The sequence below is a fragment of the Pezoporus occidentalis genome, unplaced genomic scaffold, assembly GCF_034315485.1.
Source record: "Pezoporus occidentalis ecotype Australia unplaced genomic scaffold, CSIRO_AGI_Poc_V1 ctg2, whole genome shotgun sequence".
Classification (NCBI taxonomy): Eukaryota; Metazoa; Chordata; class Aves; order Psittaciformes; family Psittacidae; genus Pezoporus; species Pezoporus occidentalis.
In genome coordinates, this window is record NW_026913855.1 from 8,573,910 (window position 1) to 8,601,208 (window position 27,299).

The 27,299-nt window shown below is 38.6% G+C and overlaps 1 protein-coding gene across 1 annotated transcript; it reads right to left on the reverse strand.

Moving 5' to 3' along the window:
• Window positions 1-1,057: 1,057 nt before the first annotated feature.
• On the reverse strand, window positions 1,058-24,226 carry KDSR (3-ketodihydrosphingosine reductase). Its single transcript, XM_062617743.1, has 10 exons — window positions 23,972-24,226; window positions 18,262-18,351; window positions 17,089-17,145; window positions 12,891-12,956; window positions 12,651-12,746; window positions 11,374-11,565; window positions 9,456-9,539; window positions 6,702-6,785; window positions 4,772-4,873; window positions 1,058-4,421 (listed from the first exon to the last, which is right to left on the reverse strand). Exons 1-10 carry the CDS (start codon window positions 24,077-24,079, stop codon window positions 4,302-4,304), a joined length of 999 nt encoding a protein of 332 aa, XP_062473727.1. The 5' UTR covers window positions 24,080-24,226; the 3' UTR covers window positions 1,058-4,301.
• Between the last annotated feature and the right edge of the window lie 3,073 nt (window positions 24,227-27,299).

A 27,299-nucleotide genomic window follows, 5' to 3' on the forward strand; every position in this document is an offset into this window, starting at 1 on the left:
TGGCTCTCCTGAGAGTCTCCCCCCAGTGACAGAGGAAAGGAAATGACTTCATGAGGTTTTACTACCAGCTTTGATAGTCACACATCCCCCCCCCCCCCCAACACTTCAGTGTGCTTGGTACTGGCTGGGCAGGGGGAAAAAAGGAAAAAAAAAGGAGCTCCCAGGTAATTCAGCATTGTAGCCGAAATCCGATTACAAAGAGGAATGAAGAGCAATCTGCTCTGGCCTGCTGCTTCTACTGAAAAGGAAAAATCAGCAGCTCCAGTTGCAACATCGCTTTCTTCTATTTCAAAACATTTATTCTCCAGCATTCCAAGATTAACATCAGCCCCTCAGCTTTAAAACACATTTTAGATAGCACATACTTTCCTCAATCTGTCTTTGATTCTGTCTGACAAGTCAACAAGAATGCCTAAGAGAATTTTTTCTGGATTTACTCTGAGAGGAAATACCTTAAGGCTATCTTTCCCCTACTATTATCCTGGAACTAGCTATCTACTTCAGCCCTCCTGCCACAGAGCTGAAACATAATACAGTAATTCTCTAGGCAGCTGCATGCTCAGCACTGGTACAGAAAGACAGTTACCCATAACTGTTATTTCTAGTGTTTTCTGCTAGGAAGAATGACATCGTTTGGCTCACCAGGATCCACAAGCACATGCAGAGAGCACAATCACTAGTTATGTGCTGGCAGCACCCCCTGCAATAATGGCAGATTCTGCCAATTTAATCCCACTTTTATCATGGTTTGATGACACAGGGTCTGCTGGCAAAATTCAGTTGAACTCCTTATGCGTTTCATCTGCTGTACACCTCTGTCCTGAACTGCTAAAACGAAGGGATATATTGCCCCCTCTGCTGTCCCACAAAATTAAGAAGATCCTGCTGAACTAATCCCAGATTTAAATAAAAGAAAAACAACCCCCCCCAAAAAAAAAAACAAAACCAAAACCAAAAACTGAGCCCAAAACAAAATGAACAAAAAAACTGCACCAAACCCTGCAAATGCATTTATCCATCGCTCTTCATCCCCTCAAAGAACTCAGAAGTTACAGGCTTTGTTGATTCTCCATTTATTTCAAGAAATATAAAATATGAAAACTAGTTTACAGTTCTGGCACAAAAATGATGAAGCAATAAGCACAAAGATTCTTTTTACAAATAATGCTATATATTTTTACCATTTAAAAGTGCCTAGAGTTCTTCACAGCAAATAAAGTTTATTTACCTATATCTTTATTTCTTAGTAAAATATTAGATCTATTCAAATTGCACAAGAACACCTTGGTGAAATAAACTATATGTAAAGTTACAATGAATCTGTATTTTAAAGCAGACAGTCATTAGAAACTACACGGAATGGAAAAGACTGTAAAAAAGCCTAAATTGAATCTAAGAGACTGACCAAAAAAACAAGAGACAAGACGGTGACTGATATGGCACAAGTGATTAAATTACTGACAATGTGACAAAAAGTAATAAAGCCTATTTGAAGTTTTTCACGGATCTAATACATTGCTAAGACATTTCAACGCAGAGGTTTCATAACATTTAAACTGGCAAAATAGTTTTTCAGCTGCTAAACATTTTTCCACAAGGTTACAAGGCATCTCCTTCACTTAATAATGGACCTCAAAATGAGTATATTGATAAAGAATGTGCATAAGAAAACAAAATTTACACCAAAGGTTGTTGTTGACAATTTACTATGTTTTGACAATAAAACAGTTGAAAAGTTTATCAGTTAAAATTAACTGCATTAACTTGCAACAGCAGAAACTAGAACATTTTAAAAGATTATTCTTCACTTGTTCCTTCAAAAACTTGCCTTGTTCCAATTTGCGCAGTTGCTGAGGGGTTCAACCTACAGTTTTACTGTCAATACAACCACTTAACACTATGCAAGATCAGATGTGAGCTAAAGTGTCTATAGATCAGGGCCATAATTTTCCCACAGAATTCTTATTCCTCCTTCACAGAGACTTGAGCTGAAATTTTATTAGTCATGACTTGGAGGACTCTCTGGTCAAAAAATGGTGACTAGTGATGTCCAACCCGAAATATTTTAAAGAGGCCCAGCTGCCATAGCGTCTTGTGTGTGCTCTGACCTTCTGGATTATGTTTCTTAAATGCAAACTCTTTAACACTCCAAGCTGAAGATCCAAACATTCAAGTATCCAAAGTCTTACTGGTTATAAGTCTTGACCTTCAAGCTTGTGTTGCTGTCAAGTAATTTATGTAACCATTTCTTTCAAATTACAGCACAACTGGTTTACCCATCTTGGTATCTCATGCAGATCGTCAAATAATATTTGATTTTCATCAAAATAAGAATTAACACAAATAATAGGGTCCAGATAGCATTGGTCTGTTGCTTTAAGAAACACAGCAATGTTGACAATGGATGTGTGATAAATGCTCCATTATGTCATTCACATTAAGCAGCACAGGAAACATATGCACACTAGATTTCTTTGTATTGAAGCCCAGCTGTTTCAAAGTGCAGGAATATGCCCTAATCTCAGAACCAGTATAACACAGGCATGCACAGCTTCACATATCTGAACAAAATCAAGAGGCAGGACCTAAAACATCGTCTTTGTGATGAATTCAACAATGCCTCAACTGAAGTCTAACCACTTAAAATGAGAGTGCCAATGTGACCCTCCCCCAAAAATACATTTGTAAACCAGGTATTAAAGCAAGTTTGGTCTATGTGAAGAAAAACTGAAAAGTGATCAACCAAATTCAAAGACAGAAAATAAAGAGCCTCAATAAATTACATATTAAAGGTTTTCCACTTAACCAACTATTATTTTTCATCTCAGCTCGAGTAACACTTCTGAAGAAGGTGTAGCGAATATCTTAACAAAAGCAAACAATTTTTCCCATTTGGTTGTTAAATACTACTTTCAAGTAAGTGAAAGTGCCCAGTTTTATGAGTAATTTTAGATTCAGAGTACTGACTGAAAATGAAAAATATGACATTGAAAGCACAGCAGTGCTAACAAATACAAAATATGCAGCTTTTGAAAGAAAAGCAGCTCACAAGGCACTTGCTACAGTGGTCCATTAAATAAACAGTATGTGTAGTGCACCCTTAAAACATCATTGTTATGCATCAAGTTTTTTCAGTGTTAAGATTTATTAGAAACAACCACGGGGTTCTGTGTATTCTGAAGCAGTTACTGAGCAGCTTTGTTTCATATACTGTAAATGAAACAAACTAGAACTGAGGCATAGAAGGAGAGTATTTTACATGATTTCTTGCTATGCAAAAGTTTTCCCATGCAATGACAAAATTAATGTGGAATGCCGTTCTGATACACAGCCCTCCCCCTCCGCCCCAAAGCTACATTCCTGCTACTGGAAGAGCCTGGCATTTTAATTACAATTGAATCTATCATCAACTACTAGTTTGGCTCATCATTTGCAGCTTTGAAAAATAATGTGCATAACAGTAGCACTACGCTACTTTGCTTTCCAGAGCAAAAACTGGCAGATAGGAAAGTACAGATAAATATCTGTAAAAATTGTACATTATTTCAATGGCTTAAAATGCTGAAAGTCATAATCAACACACTTGATACTGGTTTGATTTTTTTTTGTTCACAACATACATCAAAGGCCAGAGTAGTTACAGACCCGACCACATCTCCTAGCATTCTCTGTGGGAACGGGTTCTTCATCTCCCTTTAGAAAGTATGCGTATATTAAACCATACTTTTTAATTACTCCCAGACTGAGAAAGCTTGGACCATACAAATGTTTCTGCCATTTTAAGATTTCCACAGTTGCATGTTGAACAGAATAAGGAAAGCTGTCATTGACAGAAGGACCTGTAGACTGGCCAAAGGAAAAGTTAACATTCTAAATTAAAAACAGTCCCAGAACATTAGCAAAAGGTACCAACTTGCTCAGGGGACTTCAATCTAACTTCAGCCCAGTCTGTCATGGTACTTATTTTGTCCATAAACACCAAAGTGAGAAAACTTAAGCATCTGTCCAGAATTACCGCACACAGTACGTTCTGAAATTCTATTCTGCAGAATCACAAGTTTCCCAGATTCTCTCCATCTCAGATCACTCCAAAAAAATAATCTAATCCTCATTCACACTTTTGCATAGTTTGGCATTTTCTGGAGTTGTACTTCTGTTTTCTTTCATAGTTTTTGAGGGGACTCATCTGTCGCATATGCAATTACTTCCAGTCTAAATCCTTCAGGAGAAAAACTGAGTCCCACTTAAGCAGCAAGCTGTCCAGGACTGTTTGACATTCTTCTTTCAATTCAAAGTAAAGATTACTCAGTTTTATCTGCACTTTCAGATTTTTCCCTTTGCATCATGCAGCGACGCACTATGCTGTCAAAACTTCCTAGGTAAAATAAGCCAACGATGCGAAAAATGCCCATGCAAACAACCTAGAAACAGAGAGAAACATCTTTCAATTCATTTAAAATCCCAGATTACAATATATTTACTCATGAAATAAAAAAGTTCCAGGCAAGAACATCATATAATCTCAAGAAAACAAACTCATGAAAACCATCGTAACTATGTAACACTTCAGGACTGCGTAGCAGTAGCAATCTTAGCTTTCCCAACAACTTCCCGCTTCTGCTTGAAAATACTACTTCAGTTTCCTAAATCCAAGTCTCCATGGTATTAGCAGCCATTTGATGAAAAAAAAAAAAAATAAAAATCAATGTTTGCCAATTAAAGTATTTTAAACTATAAGAAATTACGACTACGGGGCCTTCCCAAATCTTACCTGCTGAAGACCTTCAGTAATAGAAGTGACTGGTGACATTCCACTTGTCAATATAGATAGCATGTAACCATCTGATCCAACGGAGCTGTTAAAGTTCCCTTGCTGGATGGAAGGAAAACAGCAATTAAGAAAAAAATAATTTACCCAGTTGTAGAAAATCGTGATTTGTCATATTTCAACATCTATTCTTGATGAACATAGCTGACTGATGTCACTAATAACAAATATTTTTATGTAAAAAACTATTAACGCAATTAATATTAAAAAATATTTTGTGCTATACAGGAACATTTCAAAAGGCATTCACTTGAAAATGGCCAAGAAAGCTAACATCTCTTTAGAGAGAGGTGTGCTACATTACTGCAGATTTCTTTACAAGCTAGAAAGGCACTAAACTTCTTCTTGAAGCATGCTTACTGACTGAGAAAATGCACAACAGACTCCCTGGTGGTAAATGCATTTCAGAGGCAGAATTACACCCTAACTGTATCAGGTCACCAGATCACCAATCACTACAGTAACTGTAGAATAAATCAGTGCCTGCCTTTTGTTAAAATTAGTTCACTGTCACATGAAATTTGGCAGGGGAGTGCATTTCAGATGCTAGGTAACAGGTACTCCATCTATGTCAAGGATTTTTACCTTGCCCTCCTCAAAACCATGAGATACACAGCCTGCTAAGGAATTCAGCTGGCAGAAGATGGGAGATAGACATAAAGTTGTTTGGTTGGGTTTTGACTACCCGTAAGGAAAACTGCAGCTCTGCCAGGCTTCTCCCCTTCTTTTTCCAAGCAGACTTTATGCTGGAAAACAGACTTTCCAAAACACTGCAGGACCAAGTCTATGGAATGCGGAAGTGAAAGTAGGTGGTAGTGCTCCTGAATCAGGGTTAGGAGTGAATCTATGCTAGAGATTTGGTTATTTCCCAACACACAACCGAGAGGACCATCAGCTTCTACAGTATAGACTTCTCCGCTGATAGCTTGAGTGCATAAAGACCATGCTTGAACTAATATTTCACCCAAAGTGTTGGAAAGCATGGTGTAGAAATACCAGATGCTTAAGATTAGAGAGGAGATTAGTTTTCCTTAAGCACGAAAGTGGAATGCTATGAGAGGTAGTGCTTGCTTTTAAAACTCAACCCCCAAAACCAGACAAAATTCTGTTCTTGTGGTGTATCTGTAAAAATATTGTAAAATCTTCACAACTGAATGCCTGCTGTAAATGTAAATCATGCTGAAGATCAAGAGTATTTTGAACTGCAAAGTAATTACAGATTTTAGGATTAAATCTCGGTGCTTTAGAAACATGAAATTTCATGTCCATTTCCATTCCATGGTGTTTATTAAGCATACAGGCATTCCATAGAACAAAACATTAAAAAAGAAATCCTCAAAAAGACAATACACTTTCAACCACTAAGAACAGCATTTTATGTATTTTAATCACCCATAAATCATATACTTAAGACATTAAAAGCCAAAAAGGCTAGACTGCCTTCATTTTTGTAAAATTATTTTTATATGAACCCATCTTCAAGGAAAGTAAGATAGTTCAACAGGCTTTTGAGGTTAGACAAATGGTATTTCACGCATAAAAACTAACACAGTTTAGTGCTTTAAAGTCAGTCATAATCTGCCTTTGAGACATTGCATCATACTGATGCATCGTTTTGTTCTGTCTGACGTACAACTTCAGATACTTTTTAGTTCCAAGAGATTGTATAGTCATTTGTGGGCACAACAGCAGAAGAATTAAAGAAGTATACTTCCTATTCAAACTAACTGAAGAGTATAGTTTCGTGTAAAGTGATTCTGCATTTAGCTTAGCAATTGTCTCACAGCCCTGAACAAATATTACATGCATTTCTTGTCTCTCCAACGGGAGACTTTAAAAAGATAATTTCATTTTAAAAAGATAATTTACTTACAATGGCATCTTTGACTATAACTCTGGCGACTTGTTCTGCTTGACAAACAGATGAGGTTTCAGAAATCAGCTTCGTCTCTAAGGGCTTTAATAGAAAAACACCAGTGTAAGTTTGACTAACAACATACAGGATAGAAAAATATGAAAGTCAAATTTTGGTTTTGGGTCTTTTGTCATGGAGGACATCACTGTTAGCAAGTGGTATCATACTGTCACCTAAAACATTTACTTAATTATTCTCTTCATAGGTATTAGTCTATTTTTATGGAGGGAAATGCAAATTTTTTCTTGAGTATAGTACTTTTTTTTAATAGTTCATTACTAATAAAATACAAAAAAGTGCTTCCCCCCAGGTATTTTATTTTCAGTAGAAGAAATCAAAATGCTTAAACTATGTCTCCTCAGCACTTGGTATTAGTTAATTTATGGTTCTTGCCAGAAATGAAGATAGGCCTGAAATATTTTGAGATCCTAGAAAACTATTTATTTTTTTTTTTTTAAATTTCTCAAACGCCACACACTGGTAACCACCAAAATCCATCATGACATTTTTTTTCTTCACGTTTTAGAGCATTTATGCTACTTTGCCTCACTAGAAAAAACCAATTAGGGCAACTAATTTTAGCAAGCACATTTTTTTTTTTCCCACAAAAACAAAAAGCAAAATAAAAACAAAGAAAAAAAAAACATTAAAAAAAAACCAAAACAAACAACAACAAACCATAACCAAACAAGAAAGTCTGGTCTGTTACAAAAACAAACAGCAAAAACATGTTTTCAAGCATTTACAAGCATGTTTGTCATTCATGTCCTTTTAACAAACCAAACAACAGTGGAGCTAACTGCACAGCAGTTATGCTCAGTATGTTGAGATAGATGGTTCTGTTGATGAATTAAAAACCAGCACCAAGTTAGGGAGAAAGGAGTACTTGGTCAACACAAGTTGACTTGTAATGGCTAACTCTGTTACATCTAGTAACAAAATTTAATTAAAGCATTCAAGCCTAGTCAAATGCTGTGACTAGTTTAATCCTGAGATCAATACTTTAATAAAAAAAGCACTTCTAGGGGAGAGCTGAGCAACTACTGGTTCCTCTCTCATTATCAATAAAAATTACTACAGAAATTAGATTTCACAGAAACAGGCCTATTTCCAAATACCTGTACAATTACAAATTCTGATTTCACACACCAGGCTCGCTTGAAACTTTTTTTTTCCAGTGTGTGTATTTTAAGAGGGGGCAGAGAGGAGAATCAGTGTTTTTGCCAGCAGAAGTCACAAACACTTTTCACACACTTTCCTACAGTGATATGGCTTACACCATCAGATCTTCATTTCATAACCCTTACGTACCTTTGAGCTTACTGGCCAGTATCAAACACAGGAAAACTGTACCCCAGTTCCTAACATCTTCCCAGTTCCTTTTACTATATTCAGTGAGTACAGAGAAAAATAGTCCTAAAGAGATGCAAACTACAGAAATGTTGCAAACTAAGTAGTGTTAACTAAATGCAACAATAATAAGCATCTGAACTGTCAGAGCAATGCAGTACTGCATAGATTTAAGATGCACTGTCACAACAGGAGCAAGTCACCTGAAGACTTCATGTATGCTAAAACATTGGAAAGTCTTTCATTGAAAGACAACATCTTTTTGACTAATGAGATAAATCTCACTGAATCTCTTGTAAAGAAAAATTTTGGATGAACAGTGCATTTTGCTGGTGATTATATTTTCCTGAAATAGGCTATTACAAAGGAAAACAAAAACCCAGAGAATATGCAAGCTATACAAGTATTTGCAGATGTCTAATTCTGGCGCTTTTTGTTCCACAATACAGAATACCTGTATCAAGAAAGATGGAGGTAAGAAGAGTGTTATATCATCCCTACCGACTCCTACACAAAGGGCAAAAGACAAAATGGGATTCAACCCCAATTTCCTATTATACATGAAGAGGCATCTTGAAAAGGCTGATCTCCTTAAATCTCAGGTTTCCGGTTCACAGTATGCAAATAAAAAAGAAGACACATTTTTCTCTGGTTACCTGATACTTCAGTCTGAACAGGAGGCCTGAATGTAGTTTTTGGAACTATGGGTCATGTGCAGGGACATGTCACATGATGAGAAGCAACTAAATTTGGTAAAGTCAAAACTTTCAAGGTAAGCCCAATAGAAAAGACCTTACTGCTGACACACTCTTCTGGAAAGTGCTAATGTCATTTGCACTACATAGACAAAAAGTTTACTTCCTACTTTAATGCTAGTCAACAGTCACTACTGAATTGTGTAATTACATATATTCATAAAGCATGGACAGTTTGTAGACTTCACTGAAGGATCTGAAGTTTATTTTCATCCATCACATCTACCAGAACAACTGCATATTATCAGACACAACACAGGGATATTATTTTTGGCTTGTTAGCTATGATATCAAAACAAATAGTGGTTTCACAGTTTGCTGTTCCACAACAATAATTTCATTGTGTACAGAAAGATTTTGCAGTGTTTCAGCTATTAAAAGTAGGTAATTCTTCCCTTTAAAGCCAGAACAATGCACAATATTATCATACAAGCTATTTAACTCTGTGTAGTTAAGCTGATAAAATTTAAATCTTTAAAAGTACTTTTCAAAATGTCACCATGCACTGATTTCAAAAGTACTATAGAAGTAAATGAAATCTGAAATGCACTACTTACTACAAAGTGAAGCTTTAAAAACATTATAGTATTACTGAAGAACAATTTACCTTTGTTTTACTTTCTTCTGCAAAACCAGGTGTGTCAGTATCTGGAGGATAGGCCACCGTTACGTAGATATTATAAGGTTTTACCTGCATATTACAAAGTAAATGTTATTTTAGTACTTACAGACTTTACATGTCCCTCAACTTCATTAATTTCTCTTGTACAGCAATACAGAAAGCATGAATTCAAACTGCTTCTAGGGTTGTGTATTCAGCACTTTGACAAATGAAAACACTTTTTTCAGCTTTGACAAATGAAAACACAAAACAGCAAAGATTTTTGGTTGTGTTGTTTTTTTTTAAATAAAAATACTTCAGTGCTTTGCAGTCGATGTAAATCATTTGGTGAATCTGAGTGGTTTTTAAGACATTTAGGAGGAATATGAAAGTAGTTAAGTTCTGTGATTTTACCAATTTCAATTTTAAAAGGAGACTAAACCTTTGCCAAAACCAATACCCAACATGCATAGCCACGAGGTGAAAAAGGCTTTCACTGAGGCTTATTAGCATGCTTTTTTGCTGTTGTTGATGTCAATGTACTTTCACTGCTGGATGGATGAGGGCAAAGTAACAAAAATGTAAAAGGAAAATCTGGTATCTTTAGGATGTATACTCAAGTCACAAGGCTTTTCAACCCACGGTATAAACTTGTAAGGGCTCAAAGTCTAAGGATACAGAAGGAAAAAAAATGCAGAAAATGAGAGGAAAAAACGTAAGGTCTCATGTCAAGGATTGCATTTAGTTATGTATTTGTATGTATGTGTCAAAGAATTACATCACTTACTGCGCTACTATTCAGAAACTGCAACAATGCAAATCTGTATTCCAATACAAATAAAGAAGCTTTTATATTCAGAGGGCTAAGATAAAACAAAACATTGTATACAGCTAAGCATTTTAATTTATATTATGAAACATTCTATATTGAAAACATTTACTGAAATACTACACCACAGGTCCATAAACACTCTAATTTTAGTTTTGTGTAAGTTAGTATTCACAAAAATATCTGTCACCAGTCCAAAGGACCCTGCAGTCATGTTGTTCTATTTGGCAGGCCAGCAGTGATTAGAGACAGTTTCACCTATTATCCTATCTATTCAGGATCACGGGATACAGCTATATTGAACAGAACAGGATAACAACAGGGACTATGCAAGGGTCTAGAACCAAACACCAGCACTTAATATCTGAACAATTAACAACCAAAAAAAATATATCTTCCTAAAAGGAGAATAAGGGAAGTAATTTTCAAATTAATTTTACCTGTCTTACTACAATGTACTTACCAACCTTCTTCCACTGAATAATTAAAAAACACGTGTTTGGTTGGTTTTTAGTCTTGACTTAAGCATAAGCTTAGATTACTACATTATAAAAAGCTCACACATACCAAAATTGAGAAGGGTGAACCACTGTCAATACTGTTTTCTTTTTTTTTTCTTTTCGTGGATAACCCACAAATTCTAGCTTGCAAGTTCTACTGCTTCATAGGGTTCACATACCACTTACCATGGCCTCATAAACAGGCTGGGAATCACTGGCCTGCCCCACAGGCATCTATGGGATTTTCAGTATCATTCTGCACTTAGAGCCTTGAAAAAGACTTTTACTCAAAAGATTTAAAACACAAGTCCTTTTAGTTAAAAGATTAAAAAAATGCCTGCACATGTGGTCACCTTCAGTTCTAGGAATGGATTCAATCTATTCCCTCTTACGTAACTGAAATCAGCTTAGCTTCTGCAACCCCATGCAGAGCAATAGGACTGTACTATTGCCAAAAAAAAGGGGCCAACATAGCAGACAGACAGACAGAGCTGCTCAAGACAAAGACCTATTTAGATGAAAACATGCTGTGCTGCTAGTTGAAAGAAAAATAAATTGTTTACAATCTAAAATACTGAAATTATTTCACACGTACCTCCATTTGCAGGGCTTCAGCCAACCCTCGAAGAGCAAACTTTGTTGGAGAATAAGCTGTATAACCAAAGAGGCCTAATTGCCCAGCCTGAGATGATACAAACACAATCCTCCCCATTCTTCGTTCCTTCATGGTAGCAATTACTGCTCGACTCGGGTAAACGCTACCCAGATAATTGACTGCCATTAATCTCTGTACAAACGATATTAATATGGTATTTGAGCCACAGATTCAGAATTCTTCAGCTGTTTGGTGTTATTTATCAAAACTCCTTATTTCAGTTGGCTTTAATGAGGTTCACTAGATTCGTTGTTCTCTCAGCTACCAAAAGAAACTGTTTTACACCTAAAAATCTTACTTCAAGCCAAAAGAAACCCAGTCTATCAACGTCTTAATAGTATCCAGGATACTGATAATACTCTGAACCATATGGCCTTCAAGAAAAAAAGAATATTTGAGGGAAAATCTAACCTAAACAATGTCCAGGAAACAATCCACTCACACATGATATATGAAAACATACTGAAATAAAAGTTTAAAGAGCTTTCCAAAACAAGAAAAATTCTAGCATTTATGCATTTCAGAGATTTTAATCTTTGGCAGGATAAGTGGAAGTATTTAATTTTCACTCTTACAAGACCTAAACCATAATTGATAGCCTATATCAAACAACAGAATGGATTATTCAAATTAATTGTAAAATTATGCCTATTTAGTATTTTCAGATTATTCAGCATTATTTGTAGATGACCCAGGGCCTGAGAGCTGTGAGTATAAAGTAACCAACATGCAGGGATTTGAGGTGAAGTTTTTTTTGGTCTTCTAATCAGAGCAGCAGCTTTTTAATCTGCAAAGAAATTGTGCACCTCACAACTGAACACTGATAACAGCTGAATTTTTCTTAAACATGTTAAAAATATGTAATAAAAAAAAAATCTTCATCAGAAAAAAAAGTGAGACCATATGAAATTCAGCGACATTCACAACACATTAAACTATAAAATACATGCCAGGCCTTGTGCCATCTTGAAGTCTGACACTACCCTGGACGGAGAATTCACTGTTCTGCCCTACCAATGGACCACTAGTTAGGTGAGAAATTAGAGGCGATCCTCACAAATCAGAGGCAATCCTCACAGACCTAATTCTGGCAGCTACCACAGATCAAGTGTGTCACTATTCTTAAAAAGCCCGCAAAGACACAGGAATGCAAGCTAATTGTTAGAATGGTTCAAAAAGAAATCATATGATAAAATAAAAAAAGCATGCTCACTCACTTCAAAACAATTCACTTCAATATCCTCAAATTTTCCTGTAATTGATGTTCCTGCACAGTTTACAAGCATGTCAACTGGTCCAAGCTTCTCCTGAGCCTGAAAGAGGGGAAAGAGGTTAAAATCTTTAGGATGAAAATCTTTCCTTTAATACAGTATCATGATAAGAAACCATTTCCATTAGAAATACATTACACAGAGATAAGCTTCTTAAGATACATAAGTGAATCAGTACTTCCTCACCTGTTTTAGAACATTCTCCACCTGTTCATAGTCTTTAGATACATCGACAGAAATACAGAGTACTACCTGGAAAAAGAAAATGAAAGAATGTTTTAACAACACAGTAAGTCCAGTAACCATTGACTCCAAGCCTTTCAAAATTAAACAAAGCCCAATGACATATCTTTTCCAGATAAAAACAAAAAAAAAAACCAAGAAGTCTTTTTGACAGGACAGTTTATACTTCTCCCACACTGGAGAACACAATGCCTGCCCCCTCCAAACCCCTCCCCCTCATACACACACATTCTAGTATAATAAATACTATATTAAGAATACAAAAGCACTTCAGGATCTTCAAAGCAGCTATACTTGCACAAGGTATCATTTCTACTTTACTGTATTAAAACACACTAGGACTTGAGTTATTTACATAAAGCTTAGTAAAAACTATTCGAACCAAAGCAGACAAAATTTCACAGTGCTACATTTAACTTTCAGCAGCATTAAACACAAGTCAAGCCATTTGTGTGCCCTAGCCTATCTTTAAGAACAAACATTTTTTTCCATATCCTAGAAAGGCATGGCTGCAGAGTGTTACTGTGAAAACTACAGCATCAACAATGGAAAAAAAAAAACACAAAAAAACACAACAACAACAACAAAAAACAACAAACTTTTCCAAAATTTATAAAGCACGTGTTAAAAGCCTGATAACTTCAGTACTGGCAATGCACGCTATTCATTTTTTTTCATCATGTCTTTATTTTTGTAGTAGTAAACTTAGTTGCACACTGTTTAATTGGGAGATGTCAAGGACAAAACTAAAATAAAATTCTATGAGAAACTGGCGAGTTGCAATGTTGTATTACCTAAAAAGTGAAATAACATGTATATATTTACTCCTTGTCTGGAAACCAGAGACTATGGGGTTTAGTTTGGAAGCTACAAAAGACTGAAAAGAAGCATTGGCCTGAGGAGCAGGGTGGGCCAGGCAGGACAGGACAGCAAAACCAAATGACTAAATTTTATTGCAGCTAAATTTTGTTAAGCCCTGTTTTTCTTAAAGTCACTGATTACTTTCAGCAAGATGATCTCAGAATTCATGTTCGGAAACACCTTCACATCAACTTCATACAATCATATAATGGTTAGAGTTGGAAGGGACCTTTAAAGATCATGTAGTTCCACAAGCCCTGCCGTGGGCAGGGCCACCTTCCACTAGACCAGGCTGCTCAAGATCCTATCCAACTTGGCTTTGAATACTTCCAGCGATGGGGCAGCCACAACTTCTCTGGGCAACCTGTAACTTCTTCACACAACTTCTTCTGGCCAAAGGAAGCACTGCCTTTGGGTTACCACTTACAAACTGCAAGATATAAATTCCAGCTTGGCCAGATATTGACAAATAAGCTATGCTTTCTGCTGAGCAATCAGCAGAGCTTCAGGGAATTTGTCATCTTCAAAGGAAAAGCAATCTCAATAAAAGCAGGTACTCCTGTATTTTTAATCCAATTTCTATCCTTTCTGTCACTTTGGTCAATTCATTTAAACTTCATTTAAGTTTGAGGTGAAATAAAACAAAATCATCACCAGTTTGTAACAAGTATCACCATGACCACTTGCGTGGAGCACGTGGACACACCCCCCCCCAAAAAGCAACTTACCACAGTATAACTAACTGCTTTGGCAGCTAGTCATTTGTCAGTCCCGCCTCTGGTCAGACTGCAACACTTCCTAGGTACATGAACAGAATCTGCTTGCCTTTCCTGCATAGCAGGTTAGCTATTCCTGCCTCCCAGCACTGTGTGTAGTAGGACATCAGAGTAAGTTTGCGGTGTGAGTTATTGCGTGGTATGCATGCATCTCACCTTAGGGCATTTATTCCATTTTGGAAACGCTGTTTTACAGAAGTTTAAAAACACAATGCCATTTGAACAGAAGTTATCTGTTATCTGGATAACTTCACAAGATCAGTGAGGAGGGTTAAAAAAAAAAAATCACAGTTCTGTACCAAAATTGAAGCAGTTGTTTAATATATCAGATTGCACAGATTAGTTATTCACACTGTGAACACCGCACTTGGGAACTATCACAGCTTTTATTTACTACTACCACATTTTACAATTTACCTCTCTGTATTATTTTACATTCTTTTTTTTACAATACACTGATTACTTTCACTGCAAAGCATGTGCTATAGATCCATGCCTAATACATGGAACATGTTGCCAGAAATAGTCTAATATCCCCAGCCATGCTCCCCAACTTTTGTTCCAAATATTGCATGGTGGTGAATCATTAATAAAGCTTTCACAACAGAAGATCAATTCAGCTCCCAGTGAAGTAACTATTCTATATTAGGAAAGGGATTAAAAAAAAATTGCAAAAATACCTAAGGGCAAGGATTTTGTTCCATTGCACACCTATACTCTAAATAAATTGCATGAAAACGTCAAAACACTAAAATGTACGTAGATGTTCAGACCCTGGTTGTCAATGTAACCCGGTTTCATGCATACATCTGAGCTGAACAGTGACAGCATATGCTCATGAAAAAGTAGTATTTCCTGAGGATCTCTGCCTCTTAGTTTGACATTTAGTAAACAACAGTCTCTGTGTGCATGTTGTGTATCAGATATCTTTCTCTATGCTCTTTCAGCAATCCTTTTGTACAGCTTCTCTCACTTCAGCTACCCTTGCTTCCCAGCTTCTGATCTGCTGTACCAGTGTGAGCTCTGCCTCAGACTCCTTGCTTTTTCCAGTTCTGTTCTTTGCATTTAGACCAGGCAGGCTCCCCTGTGACCTTTTCTACAATCCAACAATAACTACAGAAAAGCCAGCCCACCTATCAGTCCCACTGCTTATGCTTACTTAACCTGGGTACAAGTCTAAAGCTGACCCTGCAAAAGCAGTCCTGCTCAGTCCACACTGCAGCTTGCTCAACCTTGAAGGTACTTTTTGGAGATTTTAACTGAACCTCTTCGGAACACGCAACAAGTAATACTCTTTTAAAAAGTCTGCATCTATCAAGCTTAGACAGATTTCAACAAGAACATCCTGACACGGTGTTTGACAAGGGATTAACTTTAATGCTACATTTGGGAAACTGCTAGAGCAGCTACAAGAAAAGAGTTATTAGGATTTATTTATTTTCATAATTGGGCAAAACACAGCTTCTCCTCACCTCAAATGGCTCAGTTTTTCAAATACCTGATCTGAATAAGGCAGCATGCACAGAAAAAAAAAAAAAAAAAAAAAAATCAGCTTGGGCCATTTGACAAAAAAAAAAAAAAAAAGACAGAATCTTACATTCTAAGTTGAGGTACTACAAAAATTTTGTATCAGCTAGCACTAGTATTATTGTCTCCAAATATCTGGCTTTTTCCATTGCTGCTTTTCAACAAAACATGCAGCTTATCAATTCAAATCCCTTTCTGCAGACACATAAATTGTTCATATTTGTAACCATGAAAGTGACAAAAAGGTTCTGGAACATGAGAAAGGAGAAGTCAAATACATTAACAGTCTCAATACTGTTTCACCTCTCCCCTTGGTTATTAGTACTGAAAAAAAATAATTTTAGCATATCATCTTGAAGTCACACATTTTGAATGTAGCAAGCTTACCTATTCTAAGCTAGTACCTCTGCAACCTCTATAACAGCGCCTTTATGCATGAACGCACTACCTACTCACTAAGGCAGCTTCAGTGTTCAGAAGTTTCAGAACTTCACAAATTTAACCTGTGTATCTGTTACAATTATTTGCCAGGAAAAACAATGTATGATGAAGTGAACTAAACCTGGAATCAAGTACCTTAACTTCTTTCCCAAGACAATTGCTTTATTTTTCAATTGCAAAAAGCAAGAGATCTTGAGAGGAAAAAAAAAGAAAAAAAAATTGGTTCTTCCACTTCATCTTGAAGCATACAAGTACTTATTGAGTGACGGTAAACTGCAACTATCCAAAAAAGCATACTACACCCACCGCTAAAGACATCAATCTTTCTCTACGAAAATCAGGCTAATGCACTAGCAAGGCAGTATCAAATGCAGCAGAGTTCAGAATATCTCATGTAAGCATACTTTTCAATACAAATACTGAGTGCTCGCTTGTGTTTGTCGAACAGCTTTGTTTTAAAGACAGGACTAGTAAACTACATTGTAGTAATTGAATTAAACAAAACACACAACACTGACTGTTAGCAGTGATCTTACCTGCTTGTCATTAACAGAATACTTTTCTATTTCCTTCTTTGTCTGCAGCAGCTTGTTCTGAAATGGACACAAGAACACTGCAGTTCTGAGAGCAGCATTAGTCTCTGGTATCTCAATAAGGCTTAGAAATAAACCCTAAGCCCCAAAGAGTTATCTGTAACTAGTTGTAACACCTTATTATTGTAATTTTACAGATTTATAAATATATTACGGATACACAAAATCCATAAAACTACCAGAACTCACTTTTCTGGTTTTCACTTCTTCTAATGCCAGTAACAATGCCTATAATAGATATAATGCTTTTGTTTCATGCAACTACATAGAGCAGCTAAGACTGTAGATACTAATTCTTCATCTGTATTTCGGTTCTATTTTATATTTGTGTAATATTATATAAACTGTTCTGAAGTATAATCACTGTCACAGAATTATAATAACAGAAATTAACTAAAATTTGGTAAATTCAAGCTGTCATACTCCTTTAAAAAAAAATTGTGTTCATTCTGGATGCATTCAAGAGTAAGCAAAGTAAGTTCTCAAATTAAAGAAAATTATCAAAACCAGCTGGGACTGAGCCCCCCAGGTTAAGTGCTTTTATTTCCTGAATAATTATGTTTTTCTCTACAAATAAAATAAAAACCCATTATGAAAACAGTCATTCCAACTAAATTTAGAATACTTATCAGCAAAAAAACCCAAACCAAACAAATATAAAACAACCCTTTTTCTTCCAACACTGTCTTGATGAACAGCTTTTCACTAGTTAAAAGTATGATATAATGCTGATTAGACACCAAAATATTCAGTGAATTCTAAGAATTGTAATTAAACCCCAGTTGTCACTTACTGTAGGGTAATTCTATGGTTTTAAAGACTATGGGGTTTTTCCTGCTTTTGTCCTCTGCTACAGATCTAGACAGTAAAATAATTAATACCATTAACAGAAGTGGTAACACTGGCAGAGTTTTAAGACAAGCTAATTCCATGTTGAGCTACACTCCTCAAAAAGGCAGCCACCTCTGCTATTCAAATGCATTAATTTGAAATGCTTAAGATCCCCTTAAAATATACACTGAAGAACGTATGAATAATTATACATGCTAAAATTCTTCTCCACCTGCATGGATTTTGTGAAGAGAGTTTAGCCAGTAAAAATAAACATATACTTACCTCATCCCTTGCAATCAGTGTTATGAAAGCACCTTGCTTATAACATTCAATAGCAATACATTTTCCAATTCCACTGGAGCCTCCAGTTACCTAAAAGTTATTTGAAAATGGCAGTGTTAGTCCACTACCCTCACACCTTCCCCCACATCATGAGTCAAATTAAATCAAAATTCTAAAAAGATACTGAGATTAAAATATCACTCAATGAGGTGTGAGTACAGAAGCTACACTAAAGTTAACTTACTGATTGAGTATGAATGAAAAATAAGATCTGAGCAGATCAATGAGCATTTGCTTCTACCCCAAAACCAATTTTACTTCAGTGGTATTTTTTGCTCATTTCTTACCTCAAGCACATTTAGACCTGCACCCACATGGGCTCTCTCACATGCTTTTGACTAAGTTCTAAATGTTATTTTTAAAAGCAGAAGTAGTTACAAGTTTGAAATCACTATTCATGTTAGTCATAATGATATAATTACATACTGCCCCTCCATACCTGGTCACTGTAGAAATTATTTGTAAAATTAACAATTACAGTTTGTCTGCTTAAGATATCATGCCTGCTTAAGATATCATCATGTAAACATAAACAGAAAACAGCTTCTTTCCTATTAAAATGAAACCCATTAATTCAACACTTGGTCCTCTGTAGAGTACTTCTGAGTCCCCCAGTCTGGACTTCGAATTGTTCATGCCATCCCACAATTCCAGTTTTGTGGGGATGCCAGCACCTAAACTTCCATTATCTTTTCTTCTTCCTCTAAACTGTAATACTGAGTAAACCTCTACACAAACAGGAAATTAATAGTTTGTTTATAGAAAAATGCAGGGTGATGCATCACATGTTGCAGGATATGCTGCCAAATGTTACTTATATACAGGTTAAAGTCACCTTAACACCTCTGTCATTACTCTCAATAAACCTACTTACAAACTCCATGGGGAACAAGGTGTAGCCGACAATCCTGATGCCTCTTTTTAGTAAAATAAAAATGTCTGTCTGACACTGCCTTTATACGATTCGTTCATTTAAGCAAAGTCTCAGTCTGCATGTACGTTTGACCCTTAAGTAAACACAGGTATCTTCCTAACATACCCAAATCATTTGAATTTTCTTTTAACAGCATACTAAGAGACTAGAATCAGCAAGATATTAGAAGAAAATGCCTAGAAGCACTTATTGTGAAAAAGAATCTGTTGATGAAGTGAGTTCTGAAATACAAATTTCCTAATACACAGAAAAATATTTTGATTGCTCTGGAAATTATAATTTTTTATTCTTTATCACATTTCAGAGTACTTCAGAGAAGGTAAAGTATCACCTCCATTTTAAGTATGAGAAAATGAAGGCATTGAGTTAATTAGTGTCAAAGCAAAGATCCTCAATCTCTTAACTACATGCCCTATCAAAAGCCTTGTGTTTGCTCTTCATCTGCCAATGCCTCTGGTTTCAGACATGCATTATCCTTAAAATTCTTTCCAGTCCTTGAAGCAGTAAAGTCAGAAGAGTCAGAAGTACATTCCCATGAGTCACTAAATTCTTTCATATGAGTATTTTATCACTAACCTTCAAAAATAGTTTAGCGTAAATTGAATAATCCCAGCAAAGATTTATAACATGGACCATGGCTTCTGACTGGCTTGTCTGCAGTCACAAATGGGCCAAGAATGGGTGATGCACTCACACAGATTAATTTCAACTCTTAAGGCTTTCTCTATTATTAGAGATAGCTGCTTCAGATTAGCTTCACACTGCACAAACCTTTGAGGATGATTCCAAGACGCATGTCTAGAAACGTGAAACCTGGTCTGTGGTGTTCTGAACCAAGGATGACTGCTTTCAAAGTAAATGATGTCAGTGAGAGTGTCAGGTTAATGATCTGGGACTTTGGCAGAACCCCATTTAATGTTTTATGATGGAAAGAAGTTAAACATTTTAAGGTATTTGCAAAATAGGTTGCAAGATTTCAGTCCGTCTCTGAAAAAAGACTCAGTTTGATACATTCAGCCAGGTGACAGTTACACAGCACTGGTGAGCTGCTTCTACTGAGTTTCAACAGTAACAGGTACACCAGCACATAAACTAATCAATGTGCATGGAAAACTGCTCCAATTTCAAATTTTGGCATATAGCACTGAGAGACAGCTGCTTACTAGCTGCACATACTGCCGAGTATCATGAACAGGTCAACTACACCGTACAGAAACTAGAGGAATTATTTGAAGGTGAAGGTACTGGCACCAAGCCTCTGGCTTCTCAAACAATGCTAATTTCATTTCAGAAAGACAAGGTCTGAAGTCAAGCAAGAAATGGAAAAAGGAAGTTTTCATTCATAGTCACACCCAAGAACACTGGACAGGGATCCTGTCAGATAGGTCAATGACAAAAGGCAATATCGATTAGCTGAGAACTTCAGCATTTAGGTGGGAAGCAGTTACTAATATGTGGGAGGTTAGCTTTCATGGTGACTGCTCCCGAAACAGCAAAAAAAAATAAAATCCGTATCACTAGTGAAAACTGCTTTGTGCTACAATGAAGTTAGCCTAAGCAAAGCTATGAAGTCTGTTAGGTATGTAACTTACTAATGTAGATGCTCAGAATTAAAAGACCACCACCCATCCACCACATTAAACAAGACATTATTACAGTTACCTCACCTTTGTGGCCAATAGTTCTACAGTGCTACTGCATTTCATTAGGTCCAGACATTGGAAAAACGGGATCAGTAGCAATTCAATCTCACTGTAACCCAGCCCCAGGAGTCAAGAAATATCATATCTGGTCATAGGGAACTCAATACACAGACTAATTCCTGAACAGGAAGGGAGAATTAAATCCAATATTAATTCAGATGGTCAGACTGCAATACTACCAGCCCTTGAGCAGCATTATTGAGCTGTTTCTGTGTTTGAGAAGAACAGGTACCAAATTAGCTCTTCCAAAAAGGCTGACTCCAACTTCTGTAGCTGTGATCCTTAATAACAGAGTTCAGCTTCTAAGGATCATAGGGATCATAAGACTTATTTCCCCCCTGATAAAGGCAAATGTTGGAGTGAGGTACAGAGAATTGCTGTGTGCTTGACCTGAAACCCTGGTGAAAACTCTGGTGAAACCCCTCGTGAAGTTCTGCATTCAGCTCTGGGGCCCTCAACACAAGAGGGACGTAGACCTGCTCAAGTGAGTCCAGAGGAGGCCACGAAGATGATCAGAGGGCTACAGCACCTCTCCTGTGAAGGCAGACTCAAAGAGTTGGAGTTGTTCAGCCTGGAGACAAGGCAGCTCTGTGAGACCTTATAGCAGCCTAACAGTACCTAAAGGGGGCCTTACAAGAAATCTGGAGAGAGATTTTTTTACAAGGGCATGTAGGGGTAGGACAAGGGGGAATGGCTTTAAACTGAAAGAGCGTACTTTCAGTTCCATCTTTAACTGAAAGAGGATAGATTTAGATCAGATATAGGGAAGAAGCTCCTTACTGTAAGGGTGGTGAGGCACTGGAACAGGCTGCTCAAAGAAGTTGTGGCTACCCCATCTCTGTCAGTGTTCAAGGCCAGGTTGGATGGGGCTTGGAGCAACCTGTCTAGTGGAAGGTATCCCTGCCCATTGCAAGGGGTGGTGGAATTAGATGATCTTTAAGTTCCCTTTCAACCCGAACCACTCTGATGATTAACAGAGAAAAGAATGCTGACTTGAGCTGAAAATTCAATAACTGGTACATAATAGCCTCTGAAGCTGTCCAATGACCTTCCTCCAGAAATGCAGCAGATACATTTTCAAGATACTTTCAACAAACCCCAGAAGGAAGAGTTTCTAGATAAGACTGACTTTTTCTGCTTAAAAATCCCACCAATTTATTCTAGTATAACTTGAAAAATTGTATTTATTGTGCAATGGTAATCACTGCACTCTTGAGAAGGCTTAACCAGTTAAATACACAATTTGCAGATCTTTATTCTTTATTGCAAGACTGGATTTAACTGAGGCCTAACAAAGATATTATGTTAATCTGAATCAAGTAATAACCTAAAAAGAATTTTCATATGGAGAACACAAACAGATTTTGATATTTTTCTGTGAGAAGACTTCAAAGAAGTCCTTAGATAGTGTTACAGACCTTACATCTGCTTCACCTTTGCTTTTACACAGTATTGAAGGGTTCCTCCTTAACAAGCATTACATCTGTGGGAAGAGCCATAACCAGAGAACTTCAATGCAAGCTTGGACACACCTCATACACTATATGATGCTGTAAAGCCAGTTGCAGCATCCAAGTAACACCTACTGCATAAAGCAATTTGGGAATACTGTTGCAACTTGGACAGGTCTAAATTATTCTGGGGACAGCTTCATCCTCCAAAAGGGAGCTCCAAAAATAACAACTAAAAAACCCCAACCAAACCAACAAACAAACAAAAAACAACCCCATCACCACATACCAACAAAACAAGGCACCACACAGGGATCAAAAGAAAGATACCCCAACCAACCTGGAGTAGCTGTAAATTCACCTGCACCTAAAACGCCTATCTTCTGGATCATCACAAACTCCCACTGTAATAAAGGACACCTGCAAGTGCTATTCCCCCCTTAAAATCATATTTAATCGAACAGTAAACTACAGCTTCTCTGCACAGAACATATCTTAAGGATATAACTAACATTTAATAAGCTGATTCTAGGACCCTGATTCCTTCAATAGCTCTCATGTGTCCAAATCCACTACTTTGTGATCCACCTGAAAGCACATGGTGGGTATAGTTTTCTTTCCCTATTGCTCCCCAAGCTACAAACCCATACAATTTCTAGTGGTGCCCTATTCATGAACTCTTTCAATAATATGTCTTTCTGAAGACTTCCTTCTAAAGACTTACATTTACAATCTTGACTAGTCAACATATTGCTCATAGTCATCAGTATCTACGTGCTTAAAGATGAAGAGGTGCATGAATGTCATCTAACCACTTCCTTTGTATTAGCCTTTCCATTTCCTCACATCTGACTTGGCTTTTTAGACCAAGGAAACAACAGATTCTGCCTTTGTTTATAAGCACACACCCCACTGAAATACCGTGGGAAATGCTGTAAGAAAACAAAAACTCGAGATATCTGGTAACTTCGAGAGTACAAAAGGGATGTCTCAAAAAGTAAACATGAAGACTGAAGACGGTTCGCACTTCCAGTGACTCAGAAGATAACCTTAAACCAACCGAGATAGACAGCGGTTGTCAGGCTCATCAGTACAGGTCACTGCCTTATCACCCGGGACTTGCGGCTCTCATGTTTTGGTAGCTCGCGGTGCATCAAGCAACGGGCACCCCCAGCACCGACACCCTCCCACCCCCAGAACTGCCTTCGCCACCACCAGCCTGCAGGGACTGACCGTCCGCCAGCTCCCCGAGAGCCCCCACCATTCCTATGGCTGGCCGCCTTCCTCCTCTCACCCCCCAGCGCGAGTATTCCCTAACGCCGCCATACGCCCCCCGCCGACATCTAGACACCCCTTCCCACAGAGCTGCGCGCCCACCTCAGAGGAAGCGGCCTCCCTCCTCCTCCCCGCCAGCCCAACGGACAAAACGGCACGGAAGCCGCCACCCTCCCCCCCCGCCGCGGCGGGGAAGAGCGGAGTCAACGGCCAGCTGCCTCAGTGCGGGGCGGAGAGGGACGGCGAGAGGGACCCGCTCCTCACGCAGCACGCCACGCCTCACTCACCACGACGTGAGCGCCAGGCAGCTTGAGAGGCTTGGGGCTGATGAGCGGCGACACCATGTACAGGAGGAGGACGAAGGCCACGATGAAAGCGGCCGCCAGGAGCAGCATGGCTCGGGCAGAGCTCGCGGAAGGGCCGGGACCAGCGAGGGGCCGGAGCCCCTCAGGCGGCGGTGGCGGCAGGTGCTGCGGTGAGGCGGCCTCCAACCGCGAGGCGCCGCAGCAACCGCCAGCCTCCGCCGCGGCAGGAGCGGAGGGGCGGGGGGAGAAAACGAGAGAAGGTACTGCTACGGGGCGAACGAGACGGAGGAGGGTCCTGCCGCCGTTCCGCGACCTGATTGGCTGCTGAGGCGAGCGCTGGCTTGCGCACTCGGATTGGTCGGATTGAGGCGAGGCACGGGAAGGTGCCCGTGGATTGGCCGAGGGGAAGGACCGGGCTCGGAGATTGGAGCCCGCGGGTGTTTGTGGGGGTCAGCATCGGAGGCAAAGGGCGGCTGGGAGGGGATCCCCGTCGAGGCGGCAGCATCGGTCGGGCGCCTCCTGCCGGCCGAGCGGCAGCGCCGCGCTTGCAGCCCCGCGGGGTCTTTGCTCGGCACGGGCGGGTTTGCGCGGGGAGGCGGGGACCTTGCCCCGTCACGTGGGGCGGGCGGCCGCTTCCCGCCGAAAGGGGGGGGCGGGGCCGAGCCAAACTAAGCCAAGCCGGGCCGGAGGCGCCGTGTGGTGCGCTGAGGGGTGCTGGGCTGGCTCCACGGCTCGGGGAGATGGCTGCCTGGACCTAGGGAGGGCTTTTCCGGAGGTGACCGATGCAGAACTGCGCCCCTGTGCACGTAGCGGCTTAGCTCGGAGCATCCGCTTGCTGCTATAGATAACGTGCTCAATGTGAACTCCGAATGCCCCTTTCGCCAGGCACTAAACGCCTGTTTGGAGGGGGAAGGGGAAAACAAGTAGTGACGGTTAAGTATGGCAATATTAAGCACTTATCTTGGCTTCCTCATGTGCTTACAAAAATGCCCTGAATAATAAGCGCCTCTTTGTGCGCAGACTTTGTAATACGTTGCCCGAGGTTACCAATTGACGCAACTCAAAACGGTGGAGATGTGTCAGGCTGTTCCTGCGACAAGACATGCACTAGGAAGAGGGACCAGAGCAGAGGGTACTTTCTTCTGTGGGAAAACAAAAACCTTTTATGGAAGATAATAAACTGTCGTTATCACAGGCGGGTTTTAAAGCCTGATTTACATCATCGCCTCCAGTAAAACGACGTGGATTCTGCCAGACTCGGTTTCCTGGCGCAGTTGAGCTCCACTGTTTCCTGCTGCCTGCGGTTGGACTTGACGCTGCTACCTTCTAAAATCTGAATATCCGGTATTTTTTCAGCGTGCTGTTTCCTGCTGGGAAAACTACAGTTTTTTTCTGTTAGTTGCATGAGAAAGGGACAGAAGCATGTTTTTAAGCTGTTAGGTGCAATCACAGAACAAAGACTAAAAAACCAAAACAAACCCCTTCTAGAGCACTCCAAATAAAATAATTCCATATATTTGATTTAGATATTTACATATTTATTTAGTATGAATGTTTGAGTTTGATTTTTTTTTAAATTCAGGCTATAATTATGTGTAACTTTAAAGCTCTCTCAAAATACTTTTTCTCTGTAGTTACTATGCAGTCGTTGACTTCCACAAAATAGTTCACAGAAAAAAACCACAACCAAACCAAAACCCCCTAGGCAAGAGGGTGTGCAGAAGGGTGTGAAAATAATAGTGGAGAGATTAGAAGTAGTGAGTAGGTGGAAATGGGAACAGATGTGTAGGCAGGGATTATGCAGTTTTCAGGGTGAGAACAAAGAACTCGAATTTGATGCAGTAAAAGGATGAGAAACCAAGAATTAATCCCTAAATGGGATTCACCTGGAATATGTCTTTGGTGGCATTTTGAGTTCAGTGCTGCAAAGGTGGAGGTATGAGGAAGTGAGAGAGAAAAAATGTGCATAATAAGATGCTAGCTGCTGCAGTGCCAACAATGGAAATTGATTAGCAGTCCCTCTAAGAAAATACAGGATGTTAATTATATTGTTAGCAGAAATCAAATAAGATGGGGGGGGGGGAAACAGCAATAAAATGTGTTCATTTCCTCTTTTACACATAGGGCGGCCTATATGTGTTATCTTTCCAACAATATTGAATTAACCTAAAAGAGGCGATTAATCAGGTAATAACTGTAGACTATTTATAGACTTCCACCATGGAAGACAGCGAGGCTTTCAAAGCTCAAATGTCACCAGTGTGAAGATAAAGCAAAGCAGGCAGAGATAAATCCCTCTTTCACAATATAGTATCACTCGCAACATCAAGGTGAGGTGAGGGCACAGGTACAAGAAATCATCTGCAATAAACTCCTAGTAAAATGATGGTTAAAATGGATTGGTAGGGGGCCTTTAAAAGCCTTGAACACGTGACGTAGTCCTGATCGGTCACCTTAAAATCAATGATGTCTTACAAACCACATTTTAAAAGCCCTTCTGGACTAATGTGGAGTTCCCTAATAGTAGATTTTATGGTGAATCCATACTGTTTGGTTTTTTTTTGGCTAAGAGGCCGCCTTACAACCTTGGGGGTGACTGTGCAGTTCTGATAATGTCTGCTCTTGTTTTGTTCTCTGGATTGTAAAGTGTTATGTATTTCTGTGTGAAAAATATAATCAAAGGTGAAGGAAGACCTTATGAACTGCATATAATTCACTGGTGAACTCCCCAGGAGATTTTTATATTTTTTTTTATTCTTTTAAAGTACACCAATGGAAACTAAAGTTTGCCCTAAATTGCCTGTTTTGTTTTCCTCTCATATGACCTCATTCACGGAGGAAATGCATTCCTGGCACAAGGGAATTGTTTACTATAGAACTGTTTTCTTAATGACAGTGGAAGTAGAAGTTGAATGCTAACGTAAACATCGTTGCTCTCCATTCCAAACTGAGGTTGTACATAAAGCAGTGCTTAATTAATCTGACCTTCATAAATAACATTCACAAAGTGTATAATTTTAAAGAGCAAGTTGACCAATGTCTGCATACCCTGAGGATGGGGAGGGAAAAAGAATGGATAAAACATGCTTATTGCTTTGATAATTAATCTTTAGAAGAAGCTTCAGTACAACAATGATGTGTTTAGAGAAGGAGAGGGAATACAAGTAGATAAAAGCAGCCAGACTGTAAGAACTGTTGCAGCTGTGGTTTTCTGCTTCCTCGGTTTTGTTAATTTAATCTTTTAACAGACTTTTGCAACAATATTGCGGGTTGAGATATTCAGTATGAATCAAAGCATGGCAACTAAAGA